Raw genomic sequence first — 18,496 nt, 5'->3', positions numbered from 1 at the left:
TGTTTTTAATATTCTTTCATCACCCAATTAGGGTATTTTCCAGTTTTATAATCTGATCATGAAAATAAATAAACAATTTTTTCTAACCTAACTTAACTAACGTGGCAATTCTTAAATGCTAAGGTTATGTTTATTAGTATAACTTAGTGTCTAATTATTTTAGAAATGCCATAGTTTATGTGATATTCGCACAATACTCTGATTTAAATAACAGCGTCATTTAAACTAGTTCACCAACTCCAATGGCTTGCTTCTATTGATGGAATTGTCGACAAGTTGGATAACCTCAATGTTCCCATATTGCATGTATCCGTTGTTCATAGCTACTGACGAATTTAGTCTTGTCAAAATTGAGATCTTTTCGTCTTACCAACATGTTCTTTGATACTCTAGTGGAAACGGTGAATCACTTGAATGTTACTGTTACTAGCTCATCCTCAAAGCTGTTTATAGAGAAGCGGTTTGTTGTGCATGGAGGATTTAAAGTTCCTTCTTACGACCCAGTACAACTGTTTATTTTTTATACCAAACTTTTTGCGTTTCTTTACAACATTTGGTCTCCAACGAAGTATAATGTCTAATGTCATTCCCAAATATTTTGCATTGATAGTATAAGGAATTTAAGTATTGTTTGTATTAACTTAAGTGTTTTGTTTGTTGTTTGTAATTTTATATTAACTTCTTGTTGGTCTTTTCTAACGGTTAAAATGGCGGTATTATCAGCAATTGTTGCAATTGTATTGTGGTCAAGATTTGGTATATTGCACGTATACAATAAGTACAAATCTAATACATTACCATGAGTATGCTTCATCCAGTTTTACTCTATAATAGTGGTAGAAAAATAGTTAACTTGTAATTAAGACCCTTATGCCAAACTTTATCAAAAGTTTGGTACATCTTGTTACATCTTTTGATACATCTTATTTTCGATAAGAATTCATGACGTTCTTTTCATCTATTATATGTTTTAGTCTTTTGAAAACCAATTTTTCGAACAATTTCGAAATAACAGGCTACAAAGAGGTAGGCTAGTAGGATGTAACTTTCTGGAGAAGTTTACCTGGCTCACATATAATTAATAATTATAACCTCTGCTACTTTCCTTAGCTTTCAAAGAGATACATATCTCATTTTGAATGACACATTAAATAAGGTTAGGTTAGGTCATTTTCGTAGAAACTTTTTTTGGAGAAGTAGATCTAACAACTGAATTCTCTTGTTCTGGATCATTTCAGTCTTGTGTTTCTTCACCTTTCTCTGGTTTGCAATAATTTTTTTTTCCAAATGCTTTGGCATATTATCTTGGTATAACTTCCATATTCTTTTCTAATTGGATGATTATATAGAATGGACCTTGTTCTTTTGTATTAAAATTGTTTTTGGAAGAACATTTGCTTTGATTCTATTGCTTCATTCTACTACTTTTTAAAATGTTACAAAATAATTAAATGTAATAACCAATATTGTACTAGCCTGGTACAATTTTATACCACTAATTGCTTTTTTATCAAAGCCTGGTTTTTACTGTTACCAGACAGAGAGATGATACATGTTCACTGTTCAGATTTCAATTTAACAATTGCTATAAAAGAGTAAATTATATAGTAATTAGATTTTTCTAGATCATAATATAACAAAATAAAATTAATATTAATTTCAACTTGGACTGGTATATTGCAGTTGTTCTTTACAGGTGTCTTCTTTTCTTCTTCAGTCGTTTCATGTTGTGAAAATCTTACTTACTTGATCCTTATGACTATATGTATTTTATTCGGTCTTTTGTTTGTGGTAGCATCTGATGTAGTATTTTTGCTCTTTCCTTATTCCATTTCCAATAGGTTTGTTACATTTATATATTTCATATATAAGTCCTATTTTTACTATGTTATCTCATATTTCTTTCCTCTTTTGCTCTCTCTCTCCAGTTAGTTTCTGTATTTCTGAGATAGTTTTGTTTCCTAATTGATTTTAGATAAAATCAATCTCAAATATTTAAGAATATATTAGTTGTTCCACTGGTCAGGATATTCTTTTTTCTTCTCTAATTTGACCCATGTCTATGTAATTACGTAGTTATCCAATATTCCTGAGGATTCTTAAGAAAACTGTCATTGTTCAATAATACCTCAATATTTTGACTACAAAATTAATTTATGTTTAAATAAATAATTGACTTGGTACATAGCAGTACTAACATCATAAGATCTTTTTGGAGTAAATATTTTAACACAATTTATATTATTTTAAGGTACATATCATCTCAAATAGAAAGACCAATTCGCATTGTAGCTCTCAGCGCTTCTCTTGCCGATTATAAAGACATAGCTCAATGGTTGGGTTGCAATGCAAATGCTACTTTCAATTTTCATCCAAGCGTACGGCCAGTAACACTCGAACTTCACGTTCAAGGTATAAATATCACTCACAATGCATCCAGACTAATAGCCATGGCTAAACCAGTGTATAACTCTATTCTAAGACACAGTCCACATAAACCGGCAATTGTTTTTGTACCAACAAGGAAGCAAGCGAGATTAACTGCTATTGATTTATTAACGTATGCTGCCGCTGAAGGGCATCCTGACAAATTCTTCCATGCAGAAGAGGAAGATATTAAACCATTTTTGGACAGAATGTCTGATAAAGTGAGTATGCTACCCACAGAGGTGTGCCTTGGTTTGTAGATATATGATTGTTATAATTATATATGTGCGATTAGTTGAGTCGACATATGTATCCCATTGAAAAATTTTTCAATTGTCTACAACTTATTGAAACATTTTTTGCAAACAATAACATAAATTTGCCTCAATAATGCCTAAAGCTTTATTGTTCTTTGTGAATATACCATAACCAAATAATGTAATCACATATTCAGTTATGTCATTTCTTCAACTACATAAAGATATTTTATATCATGTATATTTTTAATAAGGAATTATTACAAAATATAATATTTCAATAATTACAGATATAGGAATTTCGGAAACAACAAGAAACGAATGCTGAAGTGTGGATAAACAATATTTCGTTTGATCATTTATAGATAATTTTAAATGTTTGCTAAAAGAATGTGAAACTTTCCATCTCTGATATCCCTATGACGTGGATACTTATACAAATGTAAAACACAGGCATTTTGTTGAACAAATTGAAAATATACCTGTCTTAGATAATGTTTCACTCTTTACATACTTCAAAGTGTATTCTGAAAATTACTTCAAGAAGATACAGAAAAAGATTTATGAATACTTGTAATGATATTCAGACGATTCAATAAAGTACCATCTTGATTCATGCTCAGCTGTGTAGTATTCAAGAGAGGGTAATGTCAACAAAGGAATGATTTTCACGATTTCATTTTTTTATTGAGATCGATAAAGCAAAATATATGAAAAATAGTATATTTAACCCCAATACTCATACCGAACTAATACTTATCCGCAGGTATTGTGAACAAAACAGTTTTAAGTTCACTATAATTTATATATTATGTAATAAAATAAATTTTATTACATAACAATCCAGATTAAAAACGAATACAAACAAAACTGAATATTAATAATTTGAGGTAGCAACTTTTTGATATAATTTAAAAAAAAAATCCTTTTTTTGGTTTTTCATAAACTGCATAATTGAACGATCTCCCGTACATAAGTAACTTAGCACTTTTGCAATATAATAGTAATAATAATAATAGCTTAACACCCCTAATGAGTTTGTGTCACCAACATGCTCTCATCTCACCGGGATCCTATTGGATCATATTGAATGGTATAGATTTTCTTCCTTTTCTCCATACATGCCCTAACCATTTTTTTTACAATATCTTCGCCTCTGAATTTCTCAAACTGCCAATAACCAAATTAAGTCTTTCATAAATTATTAAATCGACTTTTTTGTTGACACTTGAGCGTTTGCTTCATGTTAATTCTTCCCAAAAAGTCTACAAAAAATGATTTTTTTTAAAATAGCCTCACATGATGTATCTAATAAAATTATGTTCTAATTTATCATAGGTTTATAAAAGATTCCATAAAAAGCAGGTTGTTTCATAAAAAAAGTTATCCATTTGTGGTATAATTGTAAGTCGTAGGCAACTGACAATATTTTAAATTGAACGAACTCCTGAGAAAACTTTCGTATACAAATTTTCAGTACAATATTCGTAATTTCTTATACACATATCATCTCAATCCATTGTGATGTACATAAATACATACATATAAGAAAAAAATCTTGTCCTGAAACTCAACACAACTTATCAAACAAACGTTTTCCCTTATATAAGGACTCATTTTGCTTCACAAAACTCAGATCACCACTTCACATTATCCATTTTCAGTGATAACCGAGAGAGACTTTGAAACGAAAATTTATTTAACAATGTTTGAATATGAGGATTAATTTAATGTGTATATTATTGAATTTGATTGAATAATGCATATTTATTATTAATATAGATCACCACAAAACTTAATAAAGTATAATTAATTAATTTTTTTCTAGACATTAAAAGAAACATTATCTCAAGGAGTTGCCTACATGCACGAAGGTTTGACGGCCAGTGATCTTCGCTTAGTAGAACAACTTTTTGACTCTGGAGCAGTTCAAGTTGCTGTTGTTACTAGAGATCTCTGTTGGGCAGTTAATATATTCAGTCACTTGGTTGTTATTATGGATACGCAATATTACAATGGTAAAATACATGCCTATGAAGATTATCCGATTACTGACGTTCTACAAATGGTTGGAAGAGCCAACAGGCCTTTGGAAGACGATGATGCAAAATGTGTGTTGATGTGCCAGAGTTCCAAAAAAGACTTTTTCAAGAAGTTTTTGAGCGATCCTTTACCTGTTGAGGTAAGTTCTTTCTATTTTTTATAAATCATAATAACATATTTTAAATAAAAATCTAGACTTCCTCCTCTGACTATACTTCTGTTGAAATTAACATCAATATCTCTCATTTAATTATACAATTCTCACTTGTAACATCTGTGAATAACTTTTTCGTTAGTAATGATTGAGATCTAACCAGAGAGTGATTCTTGCCTTTGTGCATTTTTTATTATATTCTTAACACGATTCCAATTAATGCTGAATTACATACATTGATTAAATGAGATTAGATTGAAAATCTACATGCACTGCGACCTGAAAATATCTTTTGTGTCTCTTTTTGTTAGAATTGGGCATGTACACCACAAAACAGTTCTGGTCCCGGTTTTAAAATCCTTTTCTTCAAATTATCGACTTTCTATTTTTCTTTTCTAACCTTGTGTTGCTAACACCAACATTGGGTAAACTTTGTTGTAGTTTTAAAACCATCACTTGTATGGCTTTTGGTGAATGTAAACTAGTAAATAAACAATTGAGATATAGACAGATATTGTTGGGCGCATCGAAATAATAATAAGAAATATTCATCTCCAGGTCAGAGTAATGGATTAAGTGAATCCAGTTACCAGTTATATTTGCAGTTAAGACATGTGACAGTTATGTTTTTTAAAATCCATATCCGAATAATAGCTTATTGGGGGGTATAATTACCACTATTATAATCCTGAAAAGACTCTAGGTCTGTCTACTTCCATTTTTTGAACATTTTTTCTTTAAATTCCAAGTATAACCACTATATTTTCAGGATCTGTACATATTATAGGATATAACATTTTTAGACTGCTCATTTGGATTGATTATTTTTTTTCTGATAAAATTTGATGTCTGTGTTAATCATAACAACTAACTACAACATGGATGTAATTCAAGAGGAAATAGGTTATTGTCAGGTTTGAATTCAATTTAGGTTTCACTACATTTGAATTAATTCATTCCCTGAAGTTGTTCTAAAAGTTGCTGAGAAAATTTACAGAGTGAGATGCAAATAATTATTAATATGTTCTACTTTTATGTTCAGAGCCATTTGGACCACAGATTGCATGATCATTTTAATGCAGAAATAGTAACGAAAACCATTGAAAATAAACAAGATGCAGTGGATTATTTAACATGGACTTTCGTTTACCGTCGTTTGACCCAAAATCCCAATTACTACAATTTACAAGGTGTTACCCACAGACATTTATCAGATCATCTGTCAGAATTAGTAGAAAATACACTTTCTGATTTGGAACAATCCAAATGCATCAGTATAGAAGACGAAATTGATTGTGTACCTTTAAACTTGGGAATGATTGCTGCATACTATTACATCAATTACACCACTATAGGTAAGAAATTTTTTATATCGTTAAAAATTTTAATAAATCATGTTTATAGATTTAAACTACGTTTTTTTGAAATGTTTTGGTGTTTTATGAATTATAGAGTGATTGTCCTCAGAAATTCTTTCTAATTTATATTACTGCCAACTGACGAAGAAAAGTTTCCTTACAATTTGTAGACTTTGTTAAATTATCAGCTCCATATCTTCTAATTGCACTATTACCCAAACAAAGTTGAAAGTACTTTATTGCGGCATAGATTGTTGTTATTTAGTTATTAATTTAGCATATAATAAGTCAGGTTTTATAAAATTTTTCTTTATTATGAATTATTGTTTTATCTCAAGTCTTCTTCTTATGATCGCTTTATTTATTGAATAATCACAGAGATAGCTAATAAATCGTTTGTATATTATTATTATGTTGCATTTTTTTACATTTGATCTTTCTACTAATTTGTCGATCCTGTATTTATTCAGTTTATTGTGACAACTTTCTTATGTCTATTTCTATTTTCATTCTTTCATCGTCGATATTCCATTTATGTAACAAGTATTCGTCTTTTCCATACTAACAAAATGTACACTACGACTACACCAACATTCACAATTACACAGTTTACCTTCAGTTGATGGAAATAGTGTGAACAGTGTGTCAGTATGAATATCACCAACAGTTCCAGAAATTTCAATTTAATTCTTCTTTTTAATTTAGTAAACAGTACTTTACCAAACTCTGCAATACCAACGGAAAAATAAATTATTGTTTTATTTTTGGATTATTTTGGGTTGATTTTTGTCTGAAACTGTTTTCCAAACGATCACTTTTGTTGGTTCTGTGTTTGTTTAATTTTAGTTGTTGAAATTTTCGAAATTAATGAAAAAAAGCTTGATATTTATTTGATTTTAGTCTCTCTCAAAATGATAACTGTCTTACACACAATCATGAACAAGGGCGTCACACATTTTCGCTCAGGGTCGCAATTAAATTGATTAACATAATATGTTGACAAAAATAATATTCTGATCAAACAATTATAATTAATTAATATTTTACCCTTTCTAGAATTATTCAGCTTATCACTAAATAGCAAAACTAAGATAAGAGGACTATTAGAAATCATCTCGTCAGCTGCTGAATATGAAGAAGTTCCAGTTAGACATCGTGAAGACAATATTTTAAGGCAATTGGCACAAAAACTGCCAAACAAACTCACTTCACCATCTGGTGGACAACCGAAGTTCAATGATCCACATGTAAAAACAAATCTTCTTTTACAGGCAAGTACCATATGAGGTAAAAAAATTAGATTTATTAGTTGACGTTAATTTACAAAATATTACTATACCCCACACAGTAAATAATGTTCAATAAAGATCGCCTACAAAAGAACTTATAATCAGGAAATTTCTTTCATTATATAAGTAAAACAATTTATATTTATATCAGTCTGTGTTATTGATTCATCTTCATATCAGCCATTGTTTACAAAATTTGTATTTACGTTTTGTAAAAGTCAATATTTAAATATCTCTTGGAACAGATATGAGAATTTCCACGTTACTTATCACTGAATATATTTAAAGATATTTAAATTATAAGCAGTATATTTTGATTTTTCCAAAATATTATTTGGAGCGATACCACTAAGGAAACTTTAAAAATTATTGAGTGGTAGACTGTTACTCACGGTACCAAACCAGCACCATTTCTAACTATCAGATACTTGAGTCAAGTGAATTAACTTAAGAGAATCTATAAAACTCCTTTATGTTTCTAAGGGTTCAACAATAATATTACATTAGTGGCATTATGGGTGAAGCAAATTCTCAAGAAAAAGCAATTAGAATGTTTGTTGAGGTTGAAAGGTATTATATTACCTAAATTGTAATCAAATGGTATATCTATTTTAAAATCAGGGTTGTTGGGAAAATTAGAAAGTGAGACTGATGCTCATTATTGGAATGTTATCAATAAAGTGTTAGGGGTATTACATGTTGGTCATCTGAAGATGTATTAGAAATTTGGTTTTATCTAGGATCTCACAGATTGATTTTGTCTGGTCCAGTAGTAGCGGCTGCTAAGATTCTTATGAGAGGTGTAAAATTAGATAAATATAAAGAACTTACTATTATATATTAAAAAGACGTTAAGATTTTGAGAAGAATGGTGTACATTGTGTCCCTAAAGCACTGTTCTTAAGATTGGGCGCAAACTTTTTTAATAGAACACCCTGTATTATTTTTTTTTTCTCAATACGTCACAACCTAATCTTCAATAAATTTCAGCTTCAACAATCAGAAAAATCTATATTTATATGTTTATTCAATAGTAGGCCATGAATAATGCATAAAAGTTGAACATGCGTTAAAAAATGTTAGCTGAGGGTGAAAACAGAGCATTTCAAAATTTTTAAAAGTATGTTATTATAAAATATTTAAACCTAACGAAATAGTCGAGAAAGCGCTGCAATTATATTTAAATAGGTAAAGAATCAGCTTATTTTATTTTGTTACATAATTAAAAAATAAGAAAGATCTTATTAGGTTTCCAGAAAGACATCAGCCATCTCGGGCTACAGTATTCCGGTTAAAATCCAATCTTTCAAATTATGGCTGCTATTCAAAACCTGGGCAACCTCATGTTGAAAGAAATGGAACTGACGAAATTAATGTTTTAGCGTGTGTGGAAGTATGATCCCAAATAATCCTGGAGAAAAATAGAAGAGGTAGGAGTTTCAAAATCAAAAGTGCAAAAAATTTAAAAAAAGCATAAATTTAAACTGTATAAGGTAAATATTGATTAGATTTTTCAAAATGGTTTTGAACCAATACTAATGAAGATACGGATTTTGCAAAACATATAATATGGTCTGACGAATCCCATACAAGCAGGAACGGCATATTTAATAGGCAAAATACAAGACATTGGTATAAAGAAAGCCAACATTTACTTTTGAACGACAGCATCAAAGCCGATTTGGTTTTAGTGTGTCATGTTTTGTATGGGGCAGTAACTGCCCATCGATACCTTAATATATTACAAAATAATATGCCAGAGTTGCTGAAGGACATACCTTTGGCACAGCGACATCAGATTATTTCCATCAAGATGAAGCGCCCGCTCGTAATTCAAGGGTAGTTAGAGAATATTTAAGTGCTGATTTTGGTAGACGCTAAGCAAATTGGCATAATAATACATATGAACTCCGAGCCTCAACCGAAGAAGCATTCAGAAACTTACAAAGGCAACCTTGTATGATTTTAAATGCCTTAAGGAGAATTGAAACTGTATGTGGTTTATGTAGACAAAATCGACGACAATTAGAACAAGTTTATTTGATTTATATGTTTTTTTAGTTTTGTAACTCATTTTCTAATTTGATTTTTGTAATAACAGTTTTTAATGTTGAATCTGTACTGATATATATATTTTTTTTGTTTTCAACATTTTTAAGTTTATGTTAAAGAATGATATTTTGAGTGTCTGTTTAGAATATAATTAAATAAATAGGTTTAAATCACATAACGTTTTAAGAAAGTAATAATTAAATGCATTTGTGAAAGAATTCATGGCGTACTATTAAATGAACAAACCTAAATATGGGTTTTGCTGATTTTTAAAGCTGGAATTTATTGAAGATTAGGTTGTGATACATCAATGTATTTAGAAAAAAATTGCAAAAATTTTACGTTGAAATATACGGGGTATTCCATTTAAAAAATGCCAAGTTTGTGCCCGATCCTAAAAACAGTGCTCTAAAAAATTTTTAAATACGCCACTGAATTTTATGTAAAAATATCAGGAACAAAAGTAGTTGGAATATTTCTGTTCATGGCTTTAAAAGTTGTACAAAAAAGTGATACATGGTCGCGAAAACCGTATCACTGTATTTTTAATAATACAATACAGTCTCAACCAAAACGGAACACAGTGTACATTGACAGCGTGCAACTGATTTTGTCCTCTTTTCAATGATAAATGTTTGTTGCTCGAGTTTTGTTACAGAATGGAATTGATTTTGGTGGTCCCTTCCCTTCTCAATTAGACAATCTACACTTATGATCATCCACTCGTAAAGCTCACATTGATTGTTTGTTTGTGAAATCATGCTATTCGCCTAGAACTGGTTAGTAGTTTGAGTACAGAGATACATTCGTACTTACACTAGCCACGACTTAATAAAAAATAGCATCATTATTTTGAAAAAATAGAATATTACGGTTTTAATAATATTTTTAGCTCGCATTATGAGTATCATGTATAAATGAAAACTAGTATTTACTTGCGCAAATAGTTGAAGCTTTCTTTAGAAGGAGGAGAATATTACATTCTCTAATGTTGAATAAGAAAGCGTATATAATCGCTTTTATTTTAACTGTGATCCGTACGCGATTGTTTAGTCATTATAACATGAAACTATGGTCGTACCTTCCCTTAATTTCTTAAGTATCGCAAAAAACTGTTAGTTCTTTGAAAAAAGTTTTGTTTTATAGCAAAACAATATTATAATTAGTATTACATTATTTAGTATAGCGAAATACGCTGTTTGGTTTTGTAAATTCATCAATTTTTTTATTTTCTTGATATTAAATACCACATTAATAAATATTTTAGAAAGTTATAAATTGGTATTTGGAAACTATTTGGAAATATAAGAACCATTCGAACTATTATCAAATAATAATTTTGTCCATAAATTTAAAGTAAACTTGACATTCTTCCTTCATATCACTATATAACAGGTAAAAATTGACTACTAAATACATTCTACATGAAAACTTGAATCACAATTATTGTGACTATTATAAAAACAAAAAATAAAAATGTGGTTCTAGAGGAAAGGAATCATACTTATTTGGTGTTTATATTTTTCTTCTAAAATTTCAAGCAATGAAGTTTTATGTGCTCATTTTTTCGATGAGAGAAATAAGAGAAAAAAGTCGTGAAAGCTTTTCAACATTTTTAGGAATAAATTCGAAATGTTGACAAAAAAATTATCAATCAAAGTATCAATTCTTTTGTTTTGAGATGTTTAGTGTTATTTGAATCATGTGGTATATAAAAGGATTTTATATAGAGTGACAAACTAGGCTTTTGTAGACAATAATACAAACCATTATTTATATTCCTAATTCTGAAATCTTATCTGACAGTTTGACACTTTTGAAGAAAAACTAAGCATTTCTCTGTATTTTCCAAAATTAATAGCAACATTCATGCCAACTAATAAAAACCCAGTAACTACATCAGAATATCTTAAAAAGTCTTTTAACCCTGGCTTTAGTTAAACTCCAAAGTAATACCAAAAAATCAGGTGAAATATATGAAAATTGAAAACAAGTACACAAAAAGTTGCAAGTAATATAAAAATATTAATTAATTGAACTATTCTATAATTAATTTGTGTGTTGATATCAGAGCCAACCTTAAATTAAATTAATTTAATTTTTAGTCAAGTTATTTTTGGTCGAACTGTTGAATATCTATATTTTATGAATTATTCTCCCCACTGATTCTTTCTTATAGCTTACTCTACATATTTTTGCAGGCACATTTATGTCGATTACAACTTGGAGCAGAACTTCAAGGTGATACAGAAATGGTACTTTCTAAAGCTATAAGATTGATTCAAGCTTGTGTAGACGTACTCAGTTCAAATGGTTGGCTTTCTCCTGCTGTAGCTGCTATGGAATTGGCACAGATGGTGACACAAGCTATGTGGAGTAAAGACTCTTATCTTAAACAATTACCACACTTTAATCTTGACGTTATCAAGCGATGTACTGAAAAGGTGAGATCAAAATAGTCTTTGTAATTGAAATTCAAATTCTTTTCACATGTTAAAAAAAGGGGTCGGCATTGGATCTTGCATTCAATTGAAATAAGGCAGTTGTTAGTTATAAAAAATATATTAGTATGTATGTAAGTTTAATGTATGTAACTGTTACATACACACTTTGGTCTTCCAGCTGGATATGATCAGTGAAGGTTTGAAGTATTAACCAGTGTAATTATGAGTGTGGGTATAGTGTCAGTAAGCATTGTTATGTCATTCAATCAAAACAAATAATTTGAGTAATGTAATGTAAAACTTACTACCCAGATCTCTCATTTTAAAGGCGGTTCACGCAAATGATTCAAAATAAAGAGTAAATAGTCAGTCTAAAAGGTGTTATTACTATATAAACTGTGTTCTTAACATGTGTCAATTCCTTGTCGCAACTCTGATCTAACTCTCGCACTTTTCACTTTCTGAAGCGAGGGATAGGTATATCTCATTCCTGCTATACTCCCCCACAAGTGTTAACGATACAGAGAAGATACACTGATAACAATACGTTTTTCATGCATCCACCTCGATTTCGAATACGCAATCGGATATGCGTCAAGCTGCCTTGTGTAGACAGTGTAGGAGTTAGGACATTCCAACTCCTTTTTGCAGATGTTATGCAAAAATACATGTGTACAATCATGTAATTCTTTTTTCTGTTTTTCTAGACCATGACAACTGGTCGAAAGTGATACATGTTTTCCTGAATTCTTCAATAAGAAAAGTTGGCTTGCGTGTAATGTCTTCTGAGAGAAAAAATTCATCAGGAAGCCGTAATGTAGTTCCGAACAAGAATTATGACGAGAAAGTCCCAGTGTCGTAACGATTGGACTATTAGACCAAGTAATACTGTGGATAAAGTGCATACTCACTTTTTTCCTGTGATTCATTATAGCTGCCTTAAAAACACTATTCCAACGCTCGATTAAACCATTTAACGGGGAATGATACAGCGAATTCGATGCGTGCCGATTAGTTTTAAAATACCTGAAACAATCACGAATTGTGTGCCTGTGATCTGGTAAAGTCCTCACATGTTTAATTATCTTGATGCATGACAAATTAGTTTTTTTAAGTCAACGGACATCTATACTCGAAAATGTGTCAGCTACAATATTATGTAACCTGGTCAAAAGCGCAAATTTCGTGGTGAATTCAGCAATAAATGATAACTGATGAAGTTTGTCACTACGCTGTTTGAGCGCGAATATACTATATTTAATGTGTACAGGCGAGAATTTTTGAAAAAAGCTAGTGATTTCCAGTGACTAAGTTAGGATTGTTTCAACGCGGCTCCCTTACAGAGGTCTGATTGGATATTGGAGTCCATACGAGGGTGCACCAGCAAGGTCGTTTCTGCCAAATCGCGTTTTATTTTTTAGGAAGCTTGTATGTCCTTGGCTGTCCAGTTTAACATTTTTAGCATCGGTGGTAAAAGTTTAATACAACTGTTTTTGGTCTTTTGATTTTACGTATTACTTCTTTTCAAATGTGTGGCAAAAAACCTAGGTATCCCAAAAACACTAATTCCGGTACACCAAAGATCTAAAACTTGTTAAGTCTTTAGAATACTATTTTTAAATGATTCGAATGTTCTTTGGATAATGGTTCATTAATACAAAATAAATATGCAACTTTGATACATATTCCATACAAAAAATATGAATTTGAAAATTTATGATTCGTTATGAGGCAGTAATGTTGATTCAACTATTAAATAATTATTCAATTATTTTAAGGGAGTCGAAACTGTGTTTGATATTATGGAACTGGAAGACGAAGATAGAAGTAAACTTCTTCAAATGACTGAAAATCAAATGGCAGATGTAGCGAAGTTTTGTAACAGATATCCTAATATCGAGTTGACTTATGAAGTTATAGACAAAGATCAAATCCATTCAGGTTCCTCAGTACATGTAGCTGTACAATTAGAAAGAGAAGATGAAGTTAGTGGACCAGTTATAGCTCCATTCTTTCCACAGGTAATTTAATAAAATTGCTTTCTTCTTCATGAATAATTCTTGAAGTTGCTTTCAGAAAATGTTAATTATTATCAAATTACATGTGATTGTAACCAATTCAGTTTCATCTTAATATGTAAAAATATATTTCCTCAAGAAGATAGAAAAATATATTTTTGGGAACTTTTCAATTTTGGTTATACAAAATGGAAATGGACAGAAAAAGCACTGCTTTTCATTATAATATTGTAACACTGGGCTATGAAAACTTTCATTGTTACTGATAAAACTAACCATTTTACTAATCACTGTCATTTCTCTTCTATTGTGCGCTGTTTTTATAGACAATTAGATTCTTTTTTGATATTCTCGTAGGCTTTTTGAACACATTTAGAATAGTCTAGAACACTCCAGGTATTTGATAACTGTATAATCAAATAGGCAAAGGAAATAATCTGATATCCTACACTCCCTAGAGAGCTTTTGCTCAGTCTATCTAATATATTATAATGCCAAATTCTACTAGTTTTATGGGAATCGTTTGTCTCAAATTTATTTACAGAATTATGTAAATAACAAATTTTTTTTCTGATTTTGTCACATTAACGCATTCTTCTGTATGTGTGTATAATTTAGTAGAACAGCTCATAAATTTTGATTTTCTCATTGGACTAGGTCCCTCAAGTTTCCAACAAAAAGAATAATGAAAAATGTGTCAAACGAATTAATTAGGTTAATGCTAATAAGATGTAATTATTATGATGATAATTAATATAACAAATACCACGTCTGTTGAAACAGTTTCGAATGTTACAACACCTGAATGCATAGTTTGCAAACATAGGCTGACATAAATATGTAATGCTGAATCAATAATATTAGAATATCAAAATTAGAGAAAAACAATCTCCATAAAAATAATAGACTTCTTCAAAAATGTATAATTATATGTGGCATTATAATAAATTAGATCGACATAAAAAAACTATCTAGGGTGCTTTTAATTTGATATAACTGCAACAACTTGAGAATCATGAAGATAAATGGGTTCCTCAGGTTTGCGCAACTGATCTCCAGCTTTTAATATTTATCACTACTTTCTTATCTGTCTATAATTACTATATTGCTATTATACTATTCCTTAGTAGTTTTTGTATATTGTGATGACATAAAAAAAATAATTTTTTATTGTGTGCACTGCTAACTACTTATATATAACTTATTAACAGTTTTAATTTGGATTTTTTTATAGAAACGTGAAGAAGGTTGGTGGGTAGTAATTGGAGAACCCAAATCAAATTCTCTACTTTCAATCAAAAGATTGACACTCCAACAAAAAGCGAGAGTGAAATTGGACTTTGTGGCACCTAGTCCTGGTCATCATAACTACACACTCTATTTCATGAGCGATGCTTACTTAGGTTGTGATCAAGAATATAAGTTTTCTATTGAAGTGGGCGATTTTGAATCTAGTGCTAGTGACTCTGAGTAGTTTTATACAATTCAACTAAATTAAAATATAAATATATTTACTTTTAAGTAATTATGTTTTTCAATTCAATTCTAAACAGCATTCCAAAATCATGAGTTAGTATGGTAGTTCTAATATCAATTGCAGAAAGTTTTTGTAAAGGGAAATCAAAAACTCACTTTGTTGACAAAATCATCTAAGCAGTTATTTTATAAGGCGTAAATAGTTTTTATGACAAGTTTGAATTTCTGGAACCGTTGGTGGTACTCAACTAAAAGCACTTTACTAAGTAAACAACGAGTTTTTATCGTTAACAACATGGTCTCTCCCCAGACAGTAGTGTGTGTGTCCGAAAAGAAATACTACATATTGTTTAGTTATGTTGTGTTTTGTTGAAAACTATGATTTTTTAACCATGGAAAATTTATTACAAAAAGTAGTAATGAAATTGCACAGGTAACTAATAATTTAACTAGATAGATTTTGACATGTAGTAAGAAATTGTTTAACTTATATTTGATTATCTTAAAAAGAAAATAGTGCATAATATTATACTGCAATCAAGGGATTCCAGAATTAACAGAAATTAATCCCCTTTATTAAATAGAAAAATACAAAAGGAAAGAAAAAACTGACGAAAGTACGCCGTAAGTTTTATACAAACTATTTAATATTTTTATAAGAATGGGTTTGAGATACTGACAGATATAAAGCAAAAAATGACAGATTATTTACATTTATAACAGCGCTACGTGGAGATACTGAGTCGAATTATGAAAAGTTACCACATAATAGCGAGGATAGTATGATGGGTGCAATATTATTTGTTTAAGATAAAATACTTCAAACATTATTATCTTAACTAATAATTCGACAGTCGTAATGTGGACAATAGTAAAAATTGCCCTAAAAGGGAAATGTATTATTCTTCTCACTGGAAACAAAGACTGTTTTGTACCTAAAAATTTATTATAATCTTCTAAAAAATTTGAAGACTATGCAGCTAGTTATCATGAAAATATAAGAAATTTATTTGAAAATTGGTAGAAAACTTCTACTTATTATTCTACTACAGTTATTAATCGTTATGGACAATGTATTGTATCACTCGCGGTATCTCCTTAATTACAAATATTAATTGAAAAAATTGAAGAGAGTACAACATATGATCAATTCACGCCTAGTAGGGGAAGAAGGGGAGCATTCGGCCTCAAAGCATATTATACCTACATACAGAAATTTTCTTCTCTTTAACGAGCTTTTTTAAAAATTACTTAAATATTGATATTTTTCAGGATTTATTAACGAAAAACTACCATTTTTTTAACTTATTTTGTTAATAATAATTGCAATTTTTTACCTGCACGAAAATCCTTCAAAAACATTTTTCTAGAGGTGATTCCGAGTCGAATAAGCTATCGCTCATATTTTTAGGACCTTTATCTATATTTTTCACGTTTTTAAACTTATTGATTATAGTAACAGGTCTATTCTTGATTGTAAGGTGAGGAAAAAGCTTTTTGAATCTGTGTTACTATCTATTTTTACTCACTGTAATGTTGTAAACTATCCTCATTTTAACTTTGCATCGAAAAAACGTGTCCATATGTATACAATGTATGTTGTAGATTTGTTTTCTTAAGTATTGAAAAATACGACACCTTTTATTTGAGAGAAAAATTGTCTTTCGTGAAATAATACGTAATGTACATGTGAGACATAAAAATCTGCCTCAGCATTAATATGAATTTTTCCAAATAAATTTCACGTATGTAGCTGTTAGTGGTTAAATACTCTCCACAAAGACCTTAAATTGTGTAGTAGGTATAAATTCTATTAAATCTAAGTTCAGAACACTATTAGTCAATATCTAAACCGACTTTTTGAGTTTCTATACTCAATTTTGTGAATTTAAAGATAAGGGTATATAGTTCTCTTACATTGTAAAGCAGTTTGTGGTTTGGTGGAAGAATAACAAATACGTATGTTAAATCTCGCCGTTCCCGTTGTATGATGTGTGTATATTGTATACTTTGCAAACTGTATTTAGTACAAACATCAGACCAATTAAGAAGTTTTTTGAACCAATAAAGACGATTTATTATTATTATCTTATGTCGAACCTTCTCCCATATATGATCAAATGAGGACAAATCCGGTAATCTCGCGGGCCATGGAAGGATATGAAAGTGTCCTGACTCTAAAGGTGACTTTTAGTCAGGACAATGCTATCCCAATCCTATCTCTTCACCTTCTCACCATTATTATCATTCATGACTAAACAAATTCACTGAAGATGATAGTTTTCCACTCCTTATTCAAGGGTAGTTCTTTGACACTACCAAAGTCCATTTCTTCTAATTTCCATATCAGTCTATAAATACCTCGCACTCCAAAAATCCTTCTATGTTATGAAAACCCCTGAGAAGGGAAGAATGTTCTATTGCCTTATCTATGAGAAACAGTCTATTACATTAAGCAATGTCCTTAGCCGTCTGTTAACGTGCTATTTAGTACTGTGTACATTACTTGATAAGATCTGTTTACAGTATTCCATTTACCAACAATTCCTAGAAACAACAGCCCAGCTTTCTAAATATCGACAATTTGTGACTTTTGTTAACTCAGTTGCATACTGATAATTTGCATCTCTTCACATTTACATAATGAATAAGCCAGGATTCAATATTTTGACAATCTTATATGTGTTTAATGTTTTAAGTTGTCAATAATGGTATTCAAGAAACTGTGATACTGTCTTCCTTAATTATAGACGAACACTATTTTTTTTCTTCAATCACTATACTTAATTTTGTAAAATGGTGTTATACTGTGAATGAATAATGTTAAGAACTCGTTCACGACATGGACCGTGTAGTCGGCCGTGTTTGATTATAATAGAAGTCTGCAAGTTTTGCAAATGTGGCGTATTTGATATTGTTTTGTTTACATGTTTTTATCAAAGCGGAGATTTGTTTATATTTTTTTAACCAATTTCTAG

General features: G+C 30.1%; 1 protein-coding gene across 1 annotated transcript in view; it reads left to right on the top strand.

Moving 5' to 3' along the window:
* The window catches only part of LOC130453205 (U5 small nuclear ribonucleoprotein 200 kDa helicase), a 41,910-nt gene extending 26,343 nt beyond the window's left edge, over positions 1-15,567 (top strand). Inside the window, exons 12-18 of the mRNA XM_056792828.1 lie at positions 2,252-2,648; positions 4,513-4,866; positions 5,924-6,236; positions 7,296-7,510; positions 11,782-12,024; positions 13,803-14,045; positions 15,277-15,567. Of these exons, the coding sequence (XP_056648806.1) occupies positions 2,252-2,648; positions 4,513-4,866; positions 5,924-6,236; positions 7,296-7,510; positions 11,782-12,024; positions 13,803-14,045; positions 15,277-15,516 (2,005 nt within the window). The 3' untranslated portion in view covers positions 15,517-15,567. The remainder of the gene's footprint in view (positions 1-2,251; positions 2,649-4,512; positions 4,867-5,923; positions 6,237-7,295; positions 7,511-11,781; positions 12,025-13,802; positions 14,046-15,276) is intronic.
* The last annotated feature ends 2,929 nt before the right edge of the window (positions 15,568-18,496 follow it).

This window comes from Diorhabda sublineata, chromosome 2, assembly GCF_026230105.1.
Source record: "Diorhabda sublineata isolate icDioSubl1.1 chromosome 2, icDioSubl1.1, whole genome shotgun sequence".
NCBI classification, from domain to species: domain Eukaryota; kingdom Metazoa; phylum Arthropoda; class Insecta; order Coleoptera; family Chrysomelidae; genus Diorhabda; species Diorhabda sublineata.
The sequence above is the reverse complement of the archived record's forward strand: the minus strand, read 5'-3'. Positions and strand labels throughout refer to the sequence as shown.